A 21,650-nucleotide genomic window follows, 5' to 3' on the forward strand; every position below is an offset into this window, starting at 1 on the left:
CTGGTGTGAGGCGACACCACTGCACCACCATGCAGCCCTGATATAAGTAATTAGAAACAATATTGAAAAAGAAAGTTATTAGAAAGTTACATCAAATATATACACACAGTATATTGGCTATATATATATTTGTTTATATATATTTGTTTTTACATTTTTTTAGGAAAACTGTTGAAAACTTTGTAAACAGTCCTGAGCAGACAAATTAACAGAATAATATAAATGAAAAGGTTGACCATTTGAAAGCATTACTCGAGTGTTGATGTGTCAGTGGGAATGTGATTTCCTGGAGTACCGAGGAGGAGGCGCTGTGATTTCTTCTTCCGGGTTCCTGCTGCCAGTTTGTTTTGTTTTGGGAGTATCAGCGCGGGCTCAATATGACCTGAAAACCTCACTCGGCGGATTAAGTCGCTACTTTTCTTGACTTTAATTGAAGAATATGACGTCTTTTGAGGTTTTACACGACGCTTTGGCTCGGTGAAAAGCGGACAAGTGTCTTCTCCGTGATTTCATCCTGACCTGAGACACCTGTTGCTCCGGTTTCGACGTACAGGTGCCACTCAGGGATCCGCTCCGGGGAGAGGAGAAACCCTCGAAACTTGGATTAATTTCACTTGTATTTTTCTTTATTATCATTTACAGGCAGTATGAAAGTTACTGTAACCTTCGGGGACACTTCAGTGGTTGTTCCCTGCAAACCTGGATGGACTGTCCGGGATTTAATCGAGCAAGCCGCGCGTAGATACCGCAGGATTGAACAGGTAAACCTCTTTATTCTTATTTTTTATTCTCTCACTTGTAATTTTTATTGTCTTAACCATTTCAAATTTTCACCTAAATGTGCCACATATATTTTAATTCAAGTCATTTTTTTTATAAAAACGTCCCATAACGTCCTGGTGGTCACGTGACAGGTATGTGGGTATGACGTCATTACATTTAAGCTAAATTTCTAAATTAATAAAAAATAAAAAAAGTCATATAGGCCTACTTTCACCGAGATAATGATGTTTTCTGTGACTGAAATTTAGCATTGTTTTATGTAAAGTCCATATGTCAAGAAAGCAAGTCGAAGTCTAAAGAATTCCTTAAATATTTGGATGCTAATTAATATTTTGGTGCTAGTTTTACCTGTTAGCTTGAGAGCTAACAGGTAAAACTTCTTGTCGAAATGTCTTCATTCTTCCTCCCTTTGTAATGGTTTTCACAGCATGAAATGTAATCACTTTTTTTTGGCTCAGAAGTAATAATAATGAATGATTCATCAACCTTAAATATATTTAAAAAATGACTTATTGTAAATACTTGGTCTACTTTCTACAACTCATTCAACAATGATTAATTATGATTAAAATGTTAAACTTGTTAATACATATGCAGAGCAGCGGGGACTTTGTGGACTTTTTGTTCTTAGAACAATAATTCTGTATCCTACTATTTAGCATGTTCCTATCAAAGACTGAAAATATTCATGTTTGAAGCCTGAGTGACTTCATCCGTCTGTTTTTTGCAAGGGGCTTTGGAGTCCCATCGGTGGCGGTCTCCATGCTGGAAATGCTGTCTCCAGCTAACTTTCAGTCAACCTAACGACAGGCTGAGAGCTGGAGCTGAGGCGGGTTTTAAATCGAAGTGAATAAAGCGTATCCAAAAGTTCTCAAAAAAGTCACTGCCTGTACAGTCTGTGCCGATCGAGACATTAGCTAAGCAGACCAATTTAAGTTTCTGAACCAGGCTGAACATGTTATTTCTAAACACGTTTGGACGTCATGCCTCTTTTTAGAGGACGTGTTAGTGGTTCTGGGAAATGTAGAAGTAGACGCGTTGAAGGGAAGTGCAGAAACTAAAACACAATGCTTCATTATAAAACATCCTCTTTTCATGCAATGAACATGCCAAACTCATTTCTAAAGGTTTAGGGAACCACTGGCTTCAGAGTGTTGTGAACCTGTGACTTTCTCTATAGTTTTAATGTCCTACATTTACACCAAGGATTGAAACCCCAGTGTTCTGCACCCTGATGTTGCAATCACTTGAACATAAATCATTCTGCCGAAGTGACCTTTTTATTAATCAGCAGCTCCGTGTGTGCATGCTGTCCTAGCCTGATAGGATGCTGATGTGTGTTTCAGCTGCAGCCTCAGCTGTCTACCTGTACAATAGCTCCCTGTTTAAGTGCTGGTATCTCAGCGGGCAGGTGGAAGTTTACTGTTTGATATCCTCAATGTGGCCGCAGTCGGCGAGGTGCGCCACGGACAGGAGGCTTTGTCCCGTGAGTGATTGGGGATTAGGATTGGTGACAGTCCCGGGTCTTATCGGTTGGCTGGTCCCCCTCTCAGACTCTCCCACGCGTCCATCCCACTCGTCCAGGCGGCAGGCTGTCCACGTGGAGATGCGAGAGGCCGCGTTGGAAGCAGTGGGAGGGAAGGAGTGATTTTAGTGGCTGGTTGGATTGCTTCCACACACACACACACACACACACACAGAGGAGCTCATCTTGCTCCCCTGAGCTGTCCCCTGTCTGCTCCACTGACATCCACTGCCATGCCCCTCTTTGCCCAGCGCTCCCTGTTGATCCTCATTGAGACACGCTGCGGTGCACAAAGCTGAAGTGGGTTAAATGCTGCTGTGTGATCAGAATAAATCCAGCTCCTGATTGCATTTCACGTTGCATGTTAATTAGGAGCCCCTCCTAGATGTTGACTCAGCACTCTTCTTCTAGCCTCTCCTTGTAACAGAGGTGGATTATGATGAGGACAGTCCGGCTCTGTATCTGTCACAGAGGGCCGGATAGATCTGACCAGCTCCTGCCAGCAGAATCCACTTAGTGCCCACATTAACCGCACACTTCTCCTCTCTTGCTGACAGCAAGGACAGTGTCAGAAACCTGGGTGTAATCACTGAGTGTGTGTGTGTGTGTGTGTTGTTTGAAAGCCATGGAGAACAGACTTCTGCACTGTTCATCGCAGTAACGGCATGTAGACCTTCTTAATTAGCAGTTTATTTTAACGTGATCTCAGCTGTGACTTGGTATGTGTTCCTCTCCTCTGGTGAGAAAACAGTATCAACAAAGCCTCTGACTAACTGCATACAGAACATTCCTGCTCGTTATGCACGAGCCCCATTTGTAAAATGTGAAATACGTGTGATCATGGTCGTGATAAAAAAGATATAGTCTCCACACTTTTTTTTTTTTATGATTGGCTGCTGTTGTGGCAAGGGATGAAAAAAAGTGCAAGATTGTGGGAGTTGTGTAAAGATTTGCACCTTTAGGTGTGAAAGTTTTATGTTGTAGGAGATATTTGTTTGATATCGTATCCCAACCTCGACCCACCATACAGATAATTACCTAATAAAGAAAACTTGGCTTGTTATGTATGAAATTTCCGATCCATTTTCGTATCATTTGTCGCTTTCTTGGGATTCAGCAAACACTACTTTTGATTCGATGTTGCTTTTTTATCTAAGCTTTCACCTGACTCAGAATTGGTTCAGTTTTTCTTTAATTTGACGCGTAAATGGAAAGCTTTGAATATTTGCTCCTTATTTTTTCAGTTAGGTGGTACAATTTTCTCCGACATCAGCCTCCGTGAACTTCCTTGTTTACCCCTAAGATGCAAATTTATCATAGTCCATGAAAGCACCCTGGTGTTGGCAGACATTCAAACATTTCCAGCTGACTGCACGCTGCAACTTCCAGCTGACTGTTGTTGAAACTGAAAGTGAATTATTGAACCAGATAAAGGATTTAAGTCAGTTGCTGAGCCAAAGTAAAGGGCAGATTTCTCTTTTTGAAAATCCCTGATTGTTGATGCAAACCTGCTTTATTAAGTATTTTTTTGAAGATTGAATGGACTCCTTTGTTTGGAAGAGGCGGGGACTATATGCAGGTAATTTGGCAAGGGGTGATCCCCTAGAAAACAATAAAAAGTGAGGGAACAGAGGCGCTGGTTTAACTCGGTTGGTAGATCAGACATCCCACAGAGGCCAAAGTTCTCCATGCAATAGTTCCTCCCAACATTTCCCGACTCTCCTGAGCTGCCCTGCCTCTTCACATCCTTGAGACACTTGGAACAGAAATGTTTGGACTTTTTGCCCGTTAAAAGATCTGTCAGTCGGATGTGTTTGCCTTAAGTTCGGCCCTCTTCTTTGTGAACTGTTAATCAGGTAGAACAGACTAACCCCTGCTCTTGTGAGTCACTGTGTGAGTATGTCACTGTAGCCCGCGGGACCAGCATGTAGACTGTGAGTGTTGTGCGTTCTCAGGGGAGTCGGCCAGGTACTGTAGCTGTCGTATGCGTCTGTGCAGGTTCAGCTCACATTACAGCCCCTATACCACCTCCCCGCTGACACCTGACAGCGCACTAAAACCCGCTGAGAGCACTTTGTCCTCCTACTCCTTCTCGTGTGTGCAGCAGCAGCAGCGTAGGAGTTGTCCAGTGCGTCAGAACTCAGCTATGCAAAAGACATTTTTTAAGTTACATGTAATCGTTCGACCCTGCTTTCGTTCTTCTCTTCAGTGGTTATAATCCTGGCTGGCTGTCAAGAGCTTACAGTGTTCATTATACTTCTGTGATTGTATACTCTGTTACATCTACACGTCCCTGAAGGGAAACACTTCCCACTGAAGGGCAGTGTTGCAGCAGAGGCGGACATCGTGACATCAAAAGCAGATATATGCGATTTTGTATCAACTCCCCGTAACCGAGAGATACAAGAAGAAAAACTTTCTTGAAATTGAAATGCAACCCTGTCCTTGTGCTGCACAGATTTGTAAAAGAGATGCTAAAAAGCAAGCAAGTGAAACATCCAGTGAAGATTTTCTAACCTGCATGTGTCAGATCGGAGGTTAAGTGAGCTCTGGTTTCTATTTTTCAGATTTTTTCAGACTTTTTTTTTTTCTTTTTTTTTTTTTGCACTTTTAAGCCGCACCAAAACACTAACTCATTTTCTCGTCACATTTTACCTTTGCTATGTTGTTCTTTGCACGTTTTTATGCTCCATCTCGTCAGCCAAATTCATAACAAGTGTTATCTCGAGACGCTTTACAAAAAGCGGGTAAAAGACCTTACTCTTTGGTAAGAAAAATAGGATCTGGGTTGAGTGTTGTCCACATTTCCTTGCCAAAATGTACTCAAATACAAATAAATGTTCACAAGCGTCTTTTTATTCGTGTACATTTACGAAACAGCATGATTTTAATAATTGCTAATTCTTTTTTATGCTGCTGCTTCTAAATGCAGGAAACGTAGCGTTAAAAGCGTGAAAATCGAGCGAGTAAAGGAGTCATTTAGTCCTTTTGTTACAGTTTAATGTCAGCGGCTGCAGAGGTCAAGTTGTCGCCATCCTTGAGAAAGGAAAAAAAAAAAGCTCTCTCTTTTCTCTTTCTCCGACATGAAGACAGCTCCTCTTTGACACGTTCATTAAAGGCATTTTGTTTTTGTCACGGCTAAATCCACGCCGTCCTCCTTCAGCTGTGTAATTACACATTCTTCTGAGGATCAAAGTGTGAAATAGCACCCCCAACGCCGCCGCCGCCGCCGCCACCACCAGCGAGTTTAGCTTCACTAATCGTCCCTGCTCTTCTTCACCGCTCTCGAGTGGTGTCATGTTTGCTCACCAGAGAGGGAGAGGAAAGGAGAGATAAATGGTGGGGGACTTAGCGGCGTAATTTGCGGTGAATTAACTCTTTAACTGTCACGGTAATTCTCCTCCACGATGACTGACTGACTCTCGACTCCTTTTTTTTTTTTTTTTTTTTTTGGTATTTCACGTGAAGAGTCAGGGATATGAAGGGGGGAATTATCAGGGATTGGCAATAAGAGACTTCAGAGGAGTTTATTTTATTCCTCCTCTATCGATTTTTTTCCGTCTGAAGTGTCATACATCCTTCCCTTTTCATCACAAGGAAACAGAGAAGAGGGTGTTTCCTTGAGCGAAGCTAAAGTGTGCCAGGTGTGCTGAGGCCTGCAGAGGTGATCCTAATTAACACTCAGCCATTGTTTTTGCTCTAATCCAACTATGTGAATTAATCCTCTCCCCCCGAAATGTGCACTAATGCTTCTTATTTCCTTAAAGTGTGTGTGTGTCTTAATGGGCTTATGATGTAATCGTGAAGGAGCCAATTAGCGTCCTCCTTTCCTCTCCTCTGCTGTTGCCGTCACACACACACACACACACACACACACACACACACACACACACACTCACTCTTAGGGATGTAAACAGTGTCTGTGACAGGGAGAGGAATGCCGGCGCTTGTTCAGGTTGGACCGGTTTCTCTGGCGAGGTGTAAATGCTTCGCCCTGACGTCTCGGCTCCAGCTGCTAGTTTCGACATCTCTATCCCAACATGCACTGCCCAGTTTCTTTTTCTAGAATTTGGTCAAGAAAAACAACATCTATGGGTTTTATATTTCATATTTCAACCTGAGAGTATGTCACATCAAATCCGTTTGAGTTAGGTCAAGCCGTATTTTGAATTAGTCCCAAACAAAGCTTTAATGCTGGCTCTATACACCCGATGCTTTTACACACTTCCAATGTTTAAATAAAAGGAGTTATAGTATCATCTCAATCATTTCCTTTAAAGGTTGTCCTGACACTCAGTCCCAGCTGTCCTAAGTCATCCTTTTCCATCTTGATAATCAAACCATGTTCTTTTCAACACTCAAAAAGAGAACTCTCTCCCCAAACAGGAAGATTGCACAGTGAGCGGATGAGCGCGGCTGAAGCTGCACCCTACAGTCTGAAAAAATGAAGCCGATGCGTAAATGCAAAATCCTGCAGTTCGCCGAGTGTCCTCTTGAGGACACCCCATTCACCCCATTCAAACTATTCAAATACTCTTCTGCAAATGGTGTTTTTTGGGTTGAAATGACCAAAACATTTAATTGAAAGGCAAAAAAGTTGGCACTATACAAATCAATGGATGGACAGATGTTGTAGCCATTCAAGGAATATCTTAAGACCTCTGTTGTAAAGCCTGACTCATATTTATTGTCAGCACAACTTAATGTTTTTCCAGTGTAACTTCTCTTGGCTCTGCAGCGTTGGATTGCATGTCTGTTTGCAGCTTTGCAATGAGTGCTGTGAAGTGAATTTCTTGTGCTTGTTGCAGTCGCAGATTCCTCTCCTCGCTCTAGTTCTCTTAGCTGTGGCGCTGGTTATAACGGGAACTTCTGAAGAAAGGAAGGTCGGGGCTTTATTCCTGTGATTGAAATCCCAGACTCTCCCAACCATTTTGTTTTAAATTTAAGAGAATGGACTTGGCCCATTGTGAAAGGCAGACGCCCTCTTTTTTTTTTGTGTGTGTGAGCTGCAATTCAGACATTCAGATGCAGCGGAGCAAGAACGAACCCATTCACAGTGAGGACCCGGGCTCGGTGATACAGCACAAGCAGATCACTGGGCCTCCGCCAAACTCATTCCAGCCTCCTAGGCTTGTAGCCTATAGCTGTTAATTTAGCTGGTAATGTAGTCCTGTGCTGCTCTTGACAGATTGTTTATTGGTCCGGGCTGTTCCTAATGGGCCATTTTCTGCTGTGCACAGTGTTGGAGACGATAAGGCCTGTCAAAGAACTTCTTCTACTTGGTCTTGAAATGAGTTTTAATAGAAAATGTGGAAAAAAAATAGCAACTATTATTCAACAGAGAAACCATCTAGGAGCTTGAATAACTGTTTTTTTTTTATTTTATTTATTTAACATTCACACAATTGATCGTCATTCTTATCTTGAAACTCTTGCAGAGAGCATTGTTGTCTGACGTCAAAATAGAGTGTTTACTGTGTCGCAGAAAGAGGAAGATGCTATTGTTCGAGTAGTTCTCTGTCCATGCGTGAAAAGCACACTTTCAGATTGCAGATTGCAGCTTGCAGCTCAGTCAGAAGTTGTTCTTTCTGTCAGTGGCTCTGTGCGCTTCCTGCTCTGAGGGGTGTGTCTGCTCTGACCTCTCGTCTTCACGGTGACAGTGAAACCAGTCAGGAATGTGCCAACCACCGTTTCCCACAGACTGAAACTGGAACAAGTTGCCCTTCTTCCTAACCTCACGCTGACATTCTTGTGCGCAAACTATGCTCTGCTATACAGTAGTACCTGGTGTGATTTAAGTTTTCTGCACATGTATACCTGCAAAACAAAACAGCAAATCCCACTGCTATGTCTGGACATACACCTGATTATCTTTCAGGCGGACTCTCTGCAAGCATGGCGTTCTTTTAGGACTGAAATGGCGACTGAGCAAAACTATTTAATGCAACAAATCTTCAAACATAAAAGCCGAAAGAAGAGGAGTAGCTTTTTCACATGGATAGAAAATCCATGTGAATAGGCATCAAGGTGTATTGCTTTAAAACATCATGAAATATTGACTTCATCTTTTTATGTTTGTGTAGTTTTATCAAAATGTATTGGTTTGTGTTGTCGGCGCTTTCAGTCGCCATGGTCTCCTGTACATTGATAAACCAAATCAGACTGGGCCTTTCAGGGGCCCAGATATTGCGTTGGCGGGCCTGGTAGTTAGCATTGCAGTGCTACCAAAGGTTTGCTCACAGTGACTTCTTATTAAACCCTTCAGGACTTTCTGGTGTTGAATATGTGACCAAATTTTGATCCCTTATCGGTGTTTCATGATGTTATGCTGGACTTGAATGTTGATATTAATTCCAGTGGAATAATCCTGACATGTTAACTAAAATGTTTGCAGATTGTTTTGCTTCACGTGAAATCATGTTCATGTTTGTAAAGATATATATATATAAATAAGGGATTGTGAGTAAATGTCATTTGTAAGAGTATTATTTTTTGTGCCTGCAGCATGGGGAGACTGAAGTGAAGACCCATCACTTGGAGTACATCGACGGGGGGATCCTGGACATGGACGACCTGCTGAGCGACCTCGTGGAAGACAGAGACAAGGTTAGTGGAATCACTGGACCGGCTGTATTTTATCTTTGAATCTTGCCGCTTTCTCTTGAGTGAAATCGCACGTTATCACTGAAACTTAGACGACGTAACAGATTCGCATTTTCTTCCTGTCGTTGCCCCATCCAGCCTTCTACACGGAGAGTTATTTTGTCTCCTTTTTGTCCGTTTTATCAGCGCTATCAGGTCTCCTTCTCTGCAAAACAAACACCTCAGAGAATTAAACCATAAATAAAACAGTTTTATATTTAAAAACACTCTTTGGCTGACACAGGAGCTCTGTTTTTTTTAGGTCAGGTGTGTTACATCGTTTATTGTTTGGAAGGTTTTTACAGGAGCCTAATAATCCTCAAAAGGTCTTCCCCACTCGAGAACAAAATGACCCTGTAATTACAACCTGTGAAAACACTGAAAAAAGCTCTGTCAGTTTAAAAATCTGGAGAGGGGAGGGGGTGGGTGTAGACGGCGCACTGAGGGAATGCTGCTTTCTAAATCATGCAAGTTTTTGAAAATGACCAACCCTGCAGTGTCACAGTGAAAGTACAGCAGATTTGAGCCGTATTCACCGTCTGGTTTTGGGATTTATTTCGACTCTCTTTGTTAAGTCTACAGCGTGGCAGGATGACAGGAAGTCCAATAAAGAAGGCATTTGTAAATCCAAGCCTCGGTTAGCTTGTCATCGGCTGTGAGGCGTCTCAACAAACAAATTCCAAAATATGTCAGAAAGAGTTTCTGCCGCCACGGAGAATAAACTGTGATTGGATTAAATTGCATCCTCATTCACTCCGTGTGTGTGTTTTGTAAGGAAGTGAACTCTTGTTTTTAAGGAAAGTGGAGGAGTAGGTGTAGCGACGGTGCTGTGTGATTTACCTGTCATGTTCGCTCTCGTCTCCGACACATGAAAGGACACAATTTTTAGATTTCAAACAAATCAGCCGGGGAGGGAAGTTCTCCCAAACAGAAGTGATGTAACTTCACAAAACTCGGCAGGGAGTTGACGTTCGCATTTCACACACACACACACACACACACACACACACACACACACACACACACACACACACACACACACACACACACACACACACACACACACACACACACACACACACACAGGCGGTGGCCCAATTTCTATATAAAGAGCAGATTTCATTCCTCTTGCTAATTTCCCGTAATGCATTCTTAAGATGTGCTAATAAACTGCCTGAAATCCATATTTATAAGCCCTGAGCACAGATGAATGCTGAATTATCAACACTTACTCAGCAAGACGGGAAATGAAATGGGGGGGGGAAGAAAAAAAAAAGAAGGAATATTCATCCGTCACTTTACGGTGTAATAACAATGGTTGTTTTAAACTGTGTGACCGATTGTGTGTGTGTGTGTGCGCGCGTGTGAGGACTGCAAGTTTGGGGAAATCTGCTTCGTGAAAAAGGGAACAGCTAAAATAATACATGAGTAAACTTCAACAGAGGAACGCAGAGCTTCATTCTCCAGGAGGATGGAATTCTAATCATGAGATCTGCGTCTTATTTGTGCATAATAGTGCGAGTCCTAGTTTTTAATGAGTCACTTCCCCAACCTGCTTTCTCTGTGTTATGGTGGAGCCCCCACTCTAAAGCATTTGATCAGATTCCTCTGCTAACAAGTTACCCTGTCGTCGGCTTTCTCGCCGGAGCTGCGGTTCTTCTTGGTGATTACCGGACTCTGCTGAGCTTCACTAGAACAGAAGCGTCAGATTTACCTTTTTGTGTCTTCACTTTCTCCGCTTTCTCCCAATTCTCCGAAACGCCCCCCCTCCCTGCTTTCATCTCCCTCCTCATTTTTTTCCCCTCCCTTTTTGTTTTTGCTGCTGATGAAAAGATAGCAGACGGAATAGGACGAGTGCGCGTGATCCTCAAAACGTGCCACTCATCCGACTTATCTCCGGGCTTCCAAACACTGCCGGCTCTCGCAGATTAATGAGCCGTGCCTGGCGTTCTTGATTAGCCTGACTCCCTTTTGTTTGTCTACGTTTTTATTACCCCACCGCAGCCCGACAGATTCTATCTTCAGTGATTTTCTTTTTTGTTTTTTGTTCTGTTATTGTGGCCGACGCTGTTCCGCCATCAATCATACTGGAGTGGCCCCATTGTGAGGGGCCCGACGCCGCACAGCATGGGCCCTGTGTTAGCCGCGGATGCTAATGAGAGATAATGGTTGGCTATTTGTACTCCCAGTGGTTAGCCCACACCCGCGAGTCCACACCTCTATATCTGGTCCAGCCCATGAACATTATTCATCACACACATCTCTGCCACCCCCCCCCCCCCCCCCCCCACCGCCTGTGCAAGGCTTGTAGCGTAGCATGTTAGCATTAGCGTGCACGGAAAGGAGCGCCACTGGTGGCTGATGAGGGCGGAGATGAGGGGGCGGCTGTGATTTGATTACAGCTCTGCCCCCTGCATCTGTGCAACATGCAGACACACTCCGTTCATTAGCGCCCCAGCTTCCAGACGCCGGCCACCAGCCTCCTCATGAATATTAATGTCAATCTGATGAATGTGAAGGAGGCTGCGGGGTGTGGGCTAAAGGTGTGACCACATTTACACAGTACACACACTCACAGGCACAAAGGAGCGCAGTATGACGATAGACCTGCGGGTCATGGTTGAGTCTATTATACCCTATAGGAGCTTTTTGACCTTTTCCTCCCGCCGTATTATACGGTGTGCGTGTCTGAATGCCCTGCAGCTCTCAGATGACAGCCGGAGAAATGGCGGTCGGAGGCTTTGACCCGTTGGGAAACCCAATACTTTGTTGATGTTGATGTGAGGCGGGCAGTTTTTTGCTTTTCTGTCTTTGACGTCACCCTGATTTTCAAATCTCCGAGGACTTACTGGCATACTGGTGTGGCCCCTCTCTCCCCCGTCTCCTTCCTCACTCTCGCTTCAGAAGCAGTTGTTAACAGATGTAGTGCTTTACATGGACATACTCGTCCACATTTGCCTCCACCAGACAGGTCGTTCTTTTCCATTCACAGTCCAATGGGGTCCTGCATTATCCTCGGCCAGTACTCTCCTCACTCAGAAGCTGTCAGGCAAACATTACTGTGTCATTACGGCATTAACATACAAGCTGTCCTCCAAAGTTTGAAGAGGTGAACCCTCCTGTTTTTATATAATGCGCATAACTGCTGCAGTTTCCCTTTTTCAATTCTGCAGATGGCGACAAATAGATGCAGGTTGAATTGAAGGCCTGATCATTGTTCCTCTTCTTTGCCTTTAATGCCGGTCATATCTGGATGTTCTACACGTGTGAGTGTCCCCTCTTGTCATGCCGATCTCCTCCAGATTGGGTATTAAACTCAGGGTGCATAACATCTCCTCATAAGTGGACTGTCACTCCTCATTGGACCCACACGGACCTTGTTTTCTCGACGGGTAAAAAACACATAAAAAGCTCATGCAGCCAAACGAAAAATCTAATTTCATGGGAAATTTAATGAAAAAAAAAAAAAAAGGAATGATTTCCTCCATCTCTCTTTAATTAGCTCTTTTTAATCACCGCGCTCACAAGGCGTCCGTGAGCCTCCTGTGCAGCCTCTGGTTGCTGCAATGTAAATGGAAACGGCTGCAGATCCCAGCTGATCTCCCCGCGAAATGTCAGCACTTGATTACGAGGCCGTCTCCCACCATCCATCTCTTCTGCTCGCGTGTCACAGCGGGGATGTGAGGCTGGAAATATGAATCAGTCACGTGGAAATGTGGTGATGGCGTTTGAAGTTGGTCCGTGGGCATGAGCATCTTCCATATCGCGCGAGGAGAAAATGACACCTTTTTGAGTAATGACCTCATGAGGAAACTTTCACACACTTCACTTTGCAGATTAAAGAGATGTGCATTAAAGTGCTGCGTTTCTCCTCCGCTAGTTCAGCAGAGTTAGAGGATCCGCAGAGTAGAGGAGCTACAAATAAAGTTTTAAAAACTTCAAAAACTGACCTTGTCGCGGTTTGTCGTGATGCCTAAAACTCGCCTTAGCTCCAGCTCTCAGCCTGTTGTTAGGTTATCTGAATGTTGGGATTTCCAGAATGGCGGCTGCTGCCGATGAGCCTCCAGAGCTTCTTGCAGTAGCAGGTCGGGGCCGTCACTCAGGCTTCGTCCATTTATTTTTACAGTCTATCGTCTTGGCAACAACTTTATCCATAACAGACACAAACATACTGAATGTGGTCGTTTTAAAGTCCAGTAAATCTTCAGATCCCGAAACTCTCGATGAAAAGAAATAGCACCTCCTATACATTGTGTTCCCACCCGCTCCAGAAGAAGTCATTGTGTGAATTATATATCGTCTGAATAGTCTGAACTCATTTCCAACATGTCAGGTGTCAGCGTCCTCTGACAGGTGAGACTAAGGCCGTGACTTAAAACGTGCTAACCCGCTGGAGGAAAAAAGTTCAGTGAATGGGACATGATTGCGAGGCGCAGACGTGCTGATTAGCCCTTTGACGCTCGGTGACATCTCGCTGCTTCACCTCGGCTCCCTAGCATTCACTGCAGCGCGAGCCGCCGTTTGATTGGCATCTAAATAGTCACATAACTCTGCACAGTGTCTGAATGGCTAGTGATGAGCACGGGGGCCATGAGGTTCAAGTGCACTGATTAGAAAATGGCACGGCAAAGCGAGGCCGGTTTTATTTTTAGCAGCTTTTCTCACACGGAGTGCTTCCTGTGATGCACGGAACGGATCGAGAAAGAGATCAGAGAAAATGTTATAAATGCTAATAGAGCAGCAACATGTGATAAGGGTATTTGTGGTGAAGTCAAAGGTGGTGTCAAGCTTTTATTAACCTGAAAATCAAAGGTGTCAAGGTCTTATATCGTCTGCAGAGTGATGCAAAGGAAGTAGAAGTTCTGATTCGATTACTCAGGATGAACACTGGTATTTATAAATGCTTATTAGGCATTTTATCCGACTCTTTTTGGTCATTTATTACAAACTTAGAGAATTAACGTAGTGTAGATCTGAGCCTCATGAATCTGATGACTTTATATTTTTCTTGATGGACGTTGAAGGTCGTCTTTTTTTTCTCTCCGAAAGCTTTAAAAAGTCACGTAAGGAGGACGAGTCTGTTGCTTAGAAGTTTTAAAGGGCCGCGCGATAAACTCGAGGCGTGGACAGTGATCGATTAATGCATTTAAATCTCCAGTAAACATACAGTATATTAAATAAAGTGAGATTATCTCTGCGTCAGTCGGCCGCCTGCAGATCAGATCAGATCAGACTCGAGCGCCTGAATGTTTTCGCCCCGGCGGGATTCGGTCACTTGAGCTGATTTGATCTCATCAGTCTGTCTCGACCTTGATTCAACCCCCCCCTCCTTCATCTGAGCTCCACGACATCTCTTCATCTGATTATATTCAATTAACAATACCCCCTACACACACACACACACACACACAGACACGCAGTTTGATTGTAATTATGATGAGAGAACTGGAGGAAGGCTTAAGGAGAGAGGAGTCTTGCTGTGCCTGTCTGCTTTTCATTTAACTGCACGCGTTTTCTCATAAAGTTGCACTCTGGAATTTTAATTCCCTCACATGATCCATTGCTCTACCTTTTGACTTTGAATAATGGCACCTCTCCAAAGTGATTTATCAGCTCACTGAAGCACCGGGCCGGGATTCATTCAGGATAAGGCCCGTCTCAGTTTTCTCCACGCCGCTGTGTGTGACTTCGAGTTGGCTGCGCTCGGTCATCACAGCCTCAGATCTTGTCCTCTCCTCCTGTTAATTACACAGACTCCATGTTGCCCTCTGTGTCACCATCACACCACCCATTAGCTCCTAATGGAGTGAGACGGGTCAGGCTGCAACCTGACCCGTCTTGGCCTGCTGCGATCGGGCAGCAGTGTCGAGGCCAGAGGTGCGCGACGCTCCGTGGACTCATTTTCCAACGACACGTGTTTGTAATCGGTGTGACGAGAGAGGATGAGGCATGAAGACGCGGCGGAGGCAGTCTGTGTTTCCGATTATGTGTGTAATCCAAGCGCTGCACCTTTAGACCCCAATGCCAAGTATGCATGCTGTGATGTTGCCAAGTTCACGTCATGAAAGGAAATAGTAAACTCACCAGAGCTGCAGTAAGTGCATTCCTAACAGGGCTGCAGAATTTAAAACAATTTCATAATGATAGCGATATAAACACATTGCATAATAAATCAGAAAGTGTTTAACTCTCACTCTGCGTGTCGACTTTTCACCTGTTGGCTGACTGTTAGCTTTTCACACCATTCTGATGCAGTCAGGTGAGTATGTATACTCATAGACACCTTCATGAGGTTTATACATCTAACACTAGAAAGGTCATGGATGTCATACACTTGTTTATTTTTGCGTGTGATTTTTACTGTGATCTACCCTCAGATAAATTCCTGCAAGAAAAACTGCTTTTTGAATCTATTGTGGATTCAGGAGGGATTTTGCAAACTGCAGATATTGTGTAAAACATGAGGAACACTCTACTAGTGTTGTAGAAATTGAAATCCGTCTCGAGACCCCTTTTGAAGTGATTAGAAGGAAAAGAACAACTAATTCATAGTTAGATTTTTATCCCCCGGTTACGGCCTAAGCCAGTCACACGCCTTCTGCACACAAGAAGATGATTCTTCAGTGATGTTTATGGTCTTGGTCTTGTCTCGATCTCGATCCCTAAATTTCTGTTAACCAGTTTTGCAGGTGTCTATCTGACGCACCAGCGAAAAGATGCTCAGCAGATTTCCGCAAGATATCTCCAGCTGAGAAAATATTTGCATTATCCTGCAAAATCATGCAAACACATATTTTATCAACACTCGAGATCCAGTCGCCACTGAAGCGTCAGCTGTGCAAGAGAGACAATTTCAAAGGGATTGTAGCGTTAAAGTCATGGTGGCATTTAATAAGAGTTAACTCATTTATGTGGCAGCTTAAGTGTTGAGCAGCACGCATGGAAACATTCAACATGGCAACGTCCTGGTTAATGCTGCGAGACGGAAAGCCGCACAGCAACAAGTGAGGATGAACTTCAACAAAACACCGTCTGCACGAGCTGTTCCATATCGTGGCCGTTTGAAGGCGACTTAATTTGCTCTGCATAAACTTGTATGGCTTCTTTTTATTTGCCTACGCTGCTTACATGACGGGCTAATTACCACCTTCTACTTCATCACTGCTTAGCTTGTTATCGGCCGACTGCTGCGTTAAAAACTCTAAACATGACAACACTTCTAAGAGCTCCTGTGTCAGTCATGGACGACTCCCGTCTCTAAACGTTTCACCATGTTAACAAAAGTTACATAATGAGGCACTACTACACTGTCATAGGTGTGCTCTCTCTGGCACTTAAACAAACACCTACACCTGCGACCGTTGATCCATGCTGTATTTACTCATCGTGACGTCGACTGACCTGGTTATCTGTGACTGTCGAGTGAACCGGTGTAAAAAAAAACAAAAAACAACAACAATAGAAAGGGTGCAAAAAAAAAAAGATGGATGACACTCATGTTGTTGTTGCAAACCTGCAGCTTGCTTCGTGTTTGTTTTAAGAATTAGCTTTAGCATTTAGCTGTGATTTGGGCACAGAGTTCTGCAGAGGAGCTAATCACACCAAGCTAATGATCTCTTATAGATCAACATGTTTACAGCAAATCTACTCTCTGACCTCGGCATCCTCGCCGCCATCTGTTTTCCTACATCACATTGCCCCGAGACAAGTGTCTATGTGTGTGTGTGTGTGTGTGTGTGTGTGTGTGTGTGTGTGTGTGTGTCTTTGTGTGTTTTACGGCTCGGTGTGTTTTCCCTCTGCTCCCCGAGTCTCGGCCCACTCCAACTGCTAATAACTCAAATCAGCAGAAAGTCACACTCCCGGGCATGTGTGTGGGTGTGTAGCGGTGTGTACTTTCACCGCAACGGGAGGATAAATGTGTATCTGTAATACTGAATCCAACTCATTTAGGTTGAAGTATTTAATGATTTCTGGTGCAATCACATAGCCAAAGCCACATCTGGGCCCTTTGTTTTGCACATGCTCACACACACACACACGCACACACACACACACACACACACACACACACACACTGTTATTGTTATTCATTTTTCCCGGCCTCTCGTCCTCATCACTGAACTGATTGGCCTAATGAATGGAGCTCAGTGAGCGGTAATGTGTCTGAATAGGCCACTCCAATCATTAGCCAGCCTACTTCTCATATAAGAGGGACATATGGAAAAGACGGAGTGATGTTTTTGATCACAAAAAATACAATTTTTGATGTGCAATAATGTGCAATCTAGTCCTGGAAAGCACAATGGTTCATCTATCTTTTTAAATAAAGTTTGAAGCACCAGAGAGTGGCTCGACGAAAACAGTTGTTTCATATCATTCAATTCTCTGATGCCAGTGCTGCACCCTTTCAGTTGACATTAAAGCAGAGAGCATGCATTAGAGCGTGTTCACATGGGTGTGTTTTGTGTCTCGTTGCAGCATTTGATTCCTTACTTTTCTCTTTGCTGTATGTATATACAGAACAAAAACACCTGCACGGTGGGCATATTTCGCTTGTTTTGTCCCAGACTTTGCCGCTTCATTTTCAAGTCAGGATCTTTGAAGAGTTGCTCCAAAGCATTCTGGGATTTTCACGTCCTTATTTCTGTTTCCATCACCTGTTGAGCCAGTAAAAAACACCTTCCATATACGTTAAATAAATCTGGGATATCACTGTGTTGATGGATTTAAGTTGTTTTTCTTCTCACCTGTTCTCATGCTCTGTAATGAAGATGCACCGGTTGAACATCGGTATCATTCGTCGCCCCATCGGCAAATAATACGGCATGTACTAATGTCAGAGAAGAGTTTTTTTTACATTTTAAAAAAAAATTTGACAGATGAAATCGCCTCTTCCTGAATTTGTTTCCAAAATTGAGTCGAAACTTTCTGTGATTTCCAGCGCTGATTCAGAGGAGAGACTAAACCGGGACACACAAGCCACCCAGAATGATTTGTTATAATTCAAATCACAGCCATGGTTCATGATTCAGAGAGGGTTAAATATCATGGACGACCAGTGGCAACATGTTCTGAGAATCAGGCTTTATACAGAGTCTTATGTGGAGAATATAAACCTGCTGAAAAAAGGGTGATGAGTGGAGTTAAATGCACTGGTATCTAATGTTTTCCTGTCAGAGTAGTTCAGCTCTTCACACCACATTTCTAATTTACAGGTTCTACTGAAAAGGTAACCGTGTACTGTAGCAGCAGCTCCCGCCCCCTCACCTCCATATACCTGGATGGATGGTGCTGTCAGGTGGTGTTTGGTTCCTGTGAGTCTTGCAGACATGTAATGCAGCACAAATCCCCTGCAGCCTTTGATGTGAAGTCAATAACGATCTAATAAGGCGTGTTGGCAGGAACACGTATGTTGATGGGTATGAGAAAAAAACCTGCAGGTGAGACAGCTTTTGCTGTACGATTCACCCTCAGGCTGTGTGTGATGTCGGCTCTCCATGGCAACGGCAGGCACAGGATCTGAGTAATGTAAGGTTCATATATAGGCAAGCTCAGCTGTGGTATGAACCTGTATGTTTACCCCTTAAGATGTAGTCTGAGCTGAAAGATAGCATCTGTGGAGGCGGGAGTTTCAGGTTGTGGAAACCTTTTGACCCAGGGATGGATAAATTTACATCACTACAGAGGAACAGCAGTGAATTATTAATGATTTAATGAATAATAATAATATTATAAAGGGCGGATTATACCTTTAAACCACCGTTAATATCACTCCACAAGCGCTTGTAGAAAAGAAGGCGAGAGGCAGAAAGAAAAAGGTGACGTATGGTTTGAAATGTCAAGGGAGGGCAGATGGAGGGAGGAGGAGGAGGAGGAGGAGGAGGCAGCCTGTGGAGGAGAGAGAGCCACAGGTGAGAGGGCGCCAGCCTCCCAGCTCTGAGTTAATCACTCCTTCTATTTCTCTGTCAGATCCCGGGAGGAAGGAAGGAAGAGGAGGTGGAGAGGAGGGGTGGGTTGGAGGGAGCAGCTGGCCTTGCGGCGGCCACAGGGAAAAGAAAGCTGATTATCAGTCTCCGGCTCTTGACTTTTTGGGGAAGAGAGCTGGAACGCGAGTGTGATTTCCTCCTCTGTGGTTTGCGTTTTTCATGCACATTTATGAGAAAGGGAGGGTTATGACTTTGTGTGTGCGGAGGGAGATCACAATTCTCCACATGTTTGTGTGTGAAACTAGACCAGTGTAACCACCGCTGATGTGTTTGCACTGCAGGAATGATGAACAAGCCGGTTTGATATTTGTGTAGCCGGTCTGAGAAATATGAGGCCTGGAGCTCCCCTGTCACCCACCTCCCTCTCTCTCCCCCCCTCCGCCTCTGCCTCTCTCTCGGCCTCTGGGGCATGTGTGATTTATGAAGAGTTTACCCTCTCCCTTTATGAGTGTGCATAAATAATAATGTGACTTGTCACGGTGCAGAGCCGGCACCGCAGTACCTCAGCTGGTGGCTCGCTTTGTGAGTGTGTGTACATACCCTCAACAGGCGCACATACGCTCAATCACTGCGGCTGATGGGACAGATGTGAGTGTGTGTGGACGCACAGTATGAAGGCAAAGAAATGACAAGCCGAGCCTTCCCTGTGCTGCCAAAGATCTTTTTTTTTCTGAGTTATCCTGAAAGATGAACTGTAATGATTCGGGTCTACACATTGTTCTTTTCTTCAAAACCTTTGCCCAGGTTGCATTTTGGTGCAGTGTGTGAGCGTGTGGTCATCTAGCTTTAAAACCTTTCTCTGAATGTTTCTCACTTTGATAACTTTAAGTATAATAGCATAATCACCCTCAGCCCCCCCCCCCCCCTCGACATTTAACAGTATTTTTTATTAGCTGTGTTTTAGTTTGTGCAAATAATGTAATATCTGGGTCATCGCTTGCTAAATGAGCATGAATGCTTTAAACCTGCTGCACCAACAGACTAAAAACAGACTGTATTTTCTTGTTATGTCAGTGTTTAGATCCGCGTGTCAGAAGCATCAAAGACACGTTATGTTCAATGTGGAAGCACAAGCTGCTGTTTGGATCTGCTGGCTTCTCTTCAAACAGACAGAACGAGACATTTAAAGGTTCAAACAGTGATGTCTCTGAATGTGATTCATTGTTTTGAGAGAGCTCCTCACCGCGGGCTCGACAAGTTGCATTGTGCATTTCGCTCGTGAATGGCAGTCAGTGTGCCTCTTTACCCGCCTATGGTTGCTTCTCTTATCTTACACACTGCCTCATTTGACTGTGTGTGTGTGTGTGTGTGTGTGTGTGGGCCCACAGCCAGGTGTGTGTGTTCCTGAGAGGTAATCCCCCACATCTGGTAGTGTGCCGTATAGATTGAGGCCGCAGTAGATGCAGGATTAGCCCCGCTCTCACCGGTAATACAACCAATTTTCTACTTGTTTAAATAACACAAGCCTAACATTCCTCCGATGAACCCTGCGGTGCCTTGGAAACAACTGAATATGTGTGTGTGTGTGTGCACAGGCGAGTGTGTGCAAAGGTTTAGTGTGCCGTTTGTGCCCTTGAACATGGATTAGTTATTAGGTACATGCTTGAATGCATGTTAGTACATCTTTGCATGTGGTGTTTGCTTTGCATCAGTATACTGAGTCGAGTAAGAACACTTTAAAGGATTCTCGTTTGTCAGTGTGTTGTAATAGGTTTCATGATTATATCTCAACTTTTCCAAGCAGCTTCATGTGGTTCAACAGGAAATATTGAAACTTTGGATGGGGTCAGGTTTCTGTATTGGTATCTGACGATCAAAAAGCACCCTTTAACTACTACTTTTCAGGGGCCCCGCAGAAATGGCTGGGCCCCTGAAAAGCCCTCCCAGGATATGAGTTAAATCAACGTATCCACATTCGATCAGTACTGTTGGAGCTAGCCTCCTCCTGGCTAATATTAGCTCCCATCAGCCACAAATGTGTTTTTTGCTAACCTTTCTGGACCCCTCCCTACAAATGAAACATTCTTAATATGCCAGAAAAGGGTGCAGGTTAATTGTCCTGCCTGTAGCTCTTCATACATTGGAGTGTAACTAATAGCATTTAGCTGCTAGTCACTTCAGAAAAGCAAATAACTGTCTGAGCCTTGTTTCAAATCGCCGATGCCACGGGTATCAGGAGGGAAGTTTTCCGCTCAGGCAGGGTGAGACACTTCACCTCTCTGTACCTGAGCGCTGTCAATATTCATCACGCTTTACGGCCGTGGAGAAACCCATTCTCTGCACATTATCTCTGCTCTTTGACGAACAGCTTCTGATTCATTCAAAGAGGGGGGGGGATCTCTGCTGCTACCTGGAAATGAGACTTTTCAGACATCCTCAGGCTCTTGGAATTCAGAGACGGTAAAAAGATAAGTGATGCAAATACACCGTTGAAAGCCATTCAGCTTGGATCATTAGTATGTTTCCTTAACTATCCAAGTACGTCGGATGTTCTAAATGGTACCTTGATGCGGCGCTGATGGCCTAGCGGTGAGGTTGCACCTTGGTTTGGAGGCTATCGTCCTTCAAGTAGGTGGACGGTTTCAAGTCGGACCTGTGGCTCCTTTTCCTGCATGTCTTGCTCACTCTCTCTCTCTCCTGAATGTCCTACTGTATCCACTGTCCAATCAAATGTGTTTAAAAAATACATCTTTAATAGGTACCTTGAAACTAAT

The 21,650-nt window shown here is 44.1% G+C and overlaps 1 protein-coding gene across 1 annotated transcript in view; it reads left to right on the forward strand.

The window, feature by feature from the left end:
• The first annotated feature begins 314 nt into the window (after positions 1-314).
• The window catches only part of pard3ba (par-3 family cell polarity regulator beta a), a 156,996-nt gene continuing 135,660 nt past the window's right edge, over positions 315-21,650 (forward strand). The window contains exons 1-2 of the mRNA XM_061032381.1: positions 315-761; positions 8,813-8,914. Of these exons, the coding sequence (XP_060888364.1) occupies positions 648-761; positions 8,813-8,914 (216 nt within the window). The 5' untranslated portion in view covers positions 315-647. The remainder of the gene's footprint in view (positions 762-8,812; positions 8,915-21,650) is intronic.

The sequence above is a fragment of the Labrus mixtus genome, chromosome 24 (assembly GCF_963584025.1).
Source record: "Labrus mixtus chromosome 24, fLabMix1.1, whole genome shotgun sequence".
NCBI classification, from domain to species: domain Eukaryota; kingdom Metazoa; phylum Chordata; class Actinopteri; order Labriformes; family Labridae; genus Labrus; species Labrus mixtus.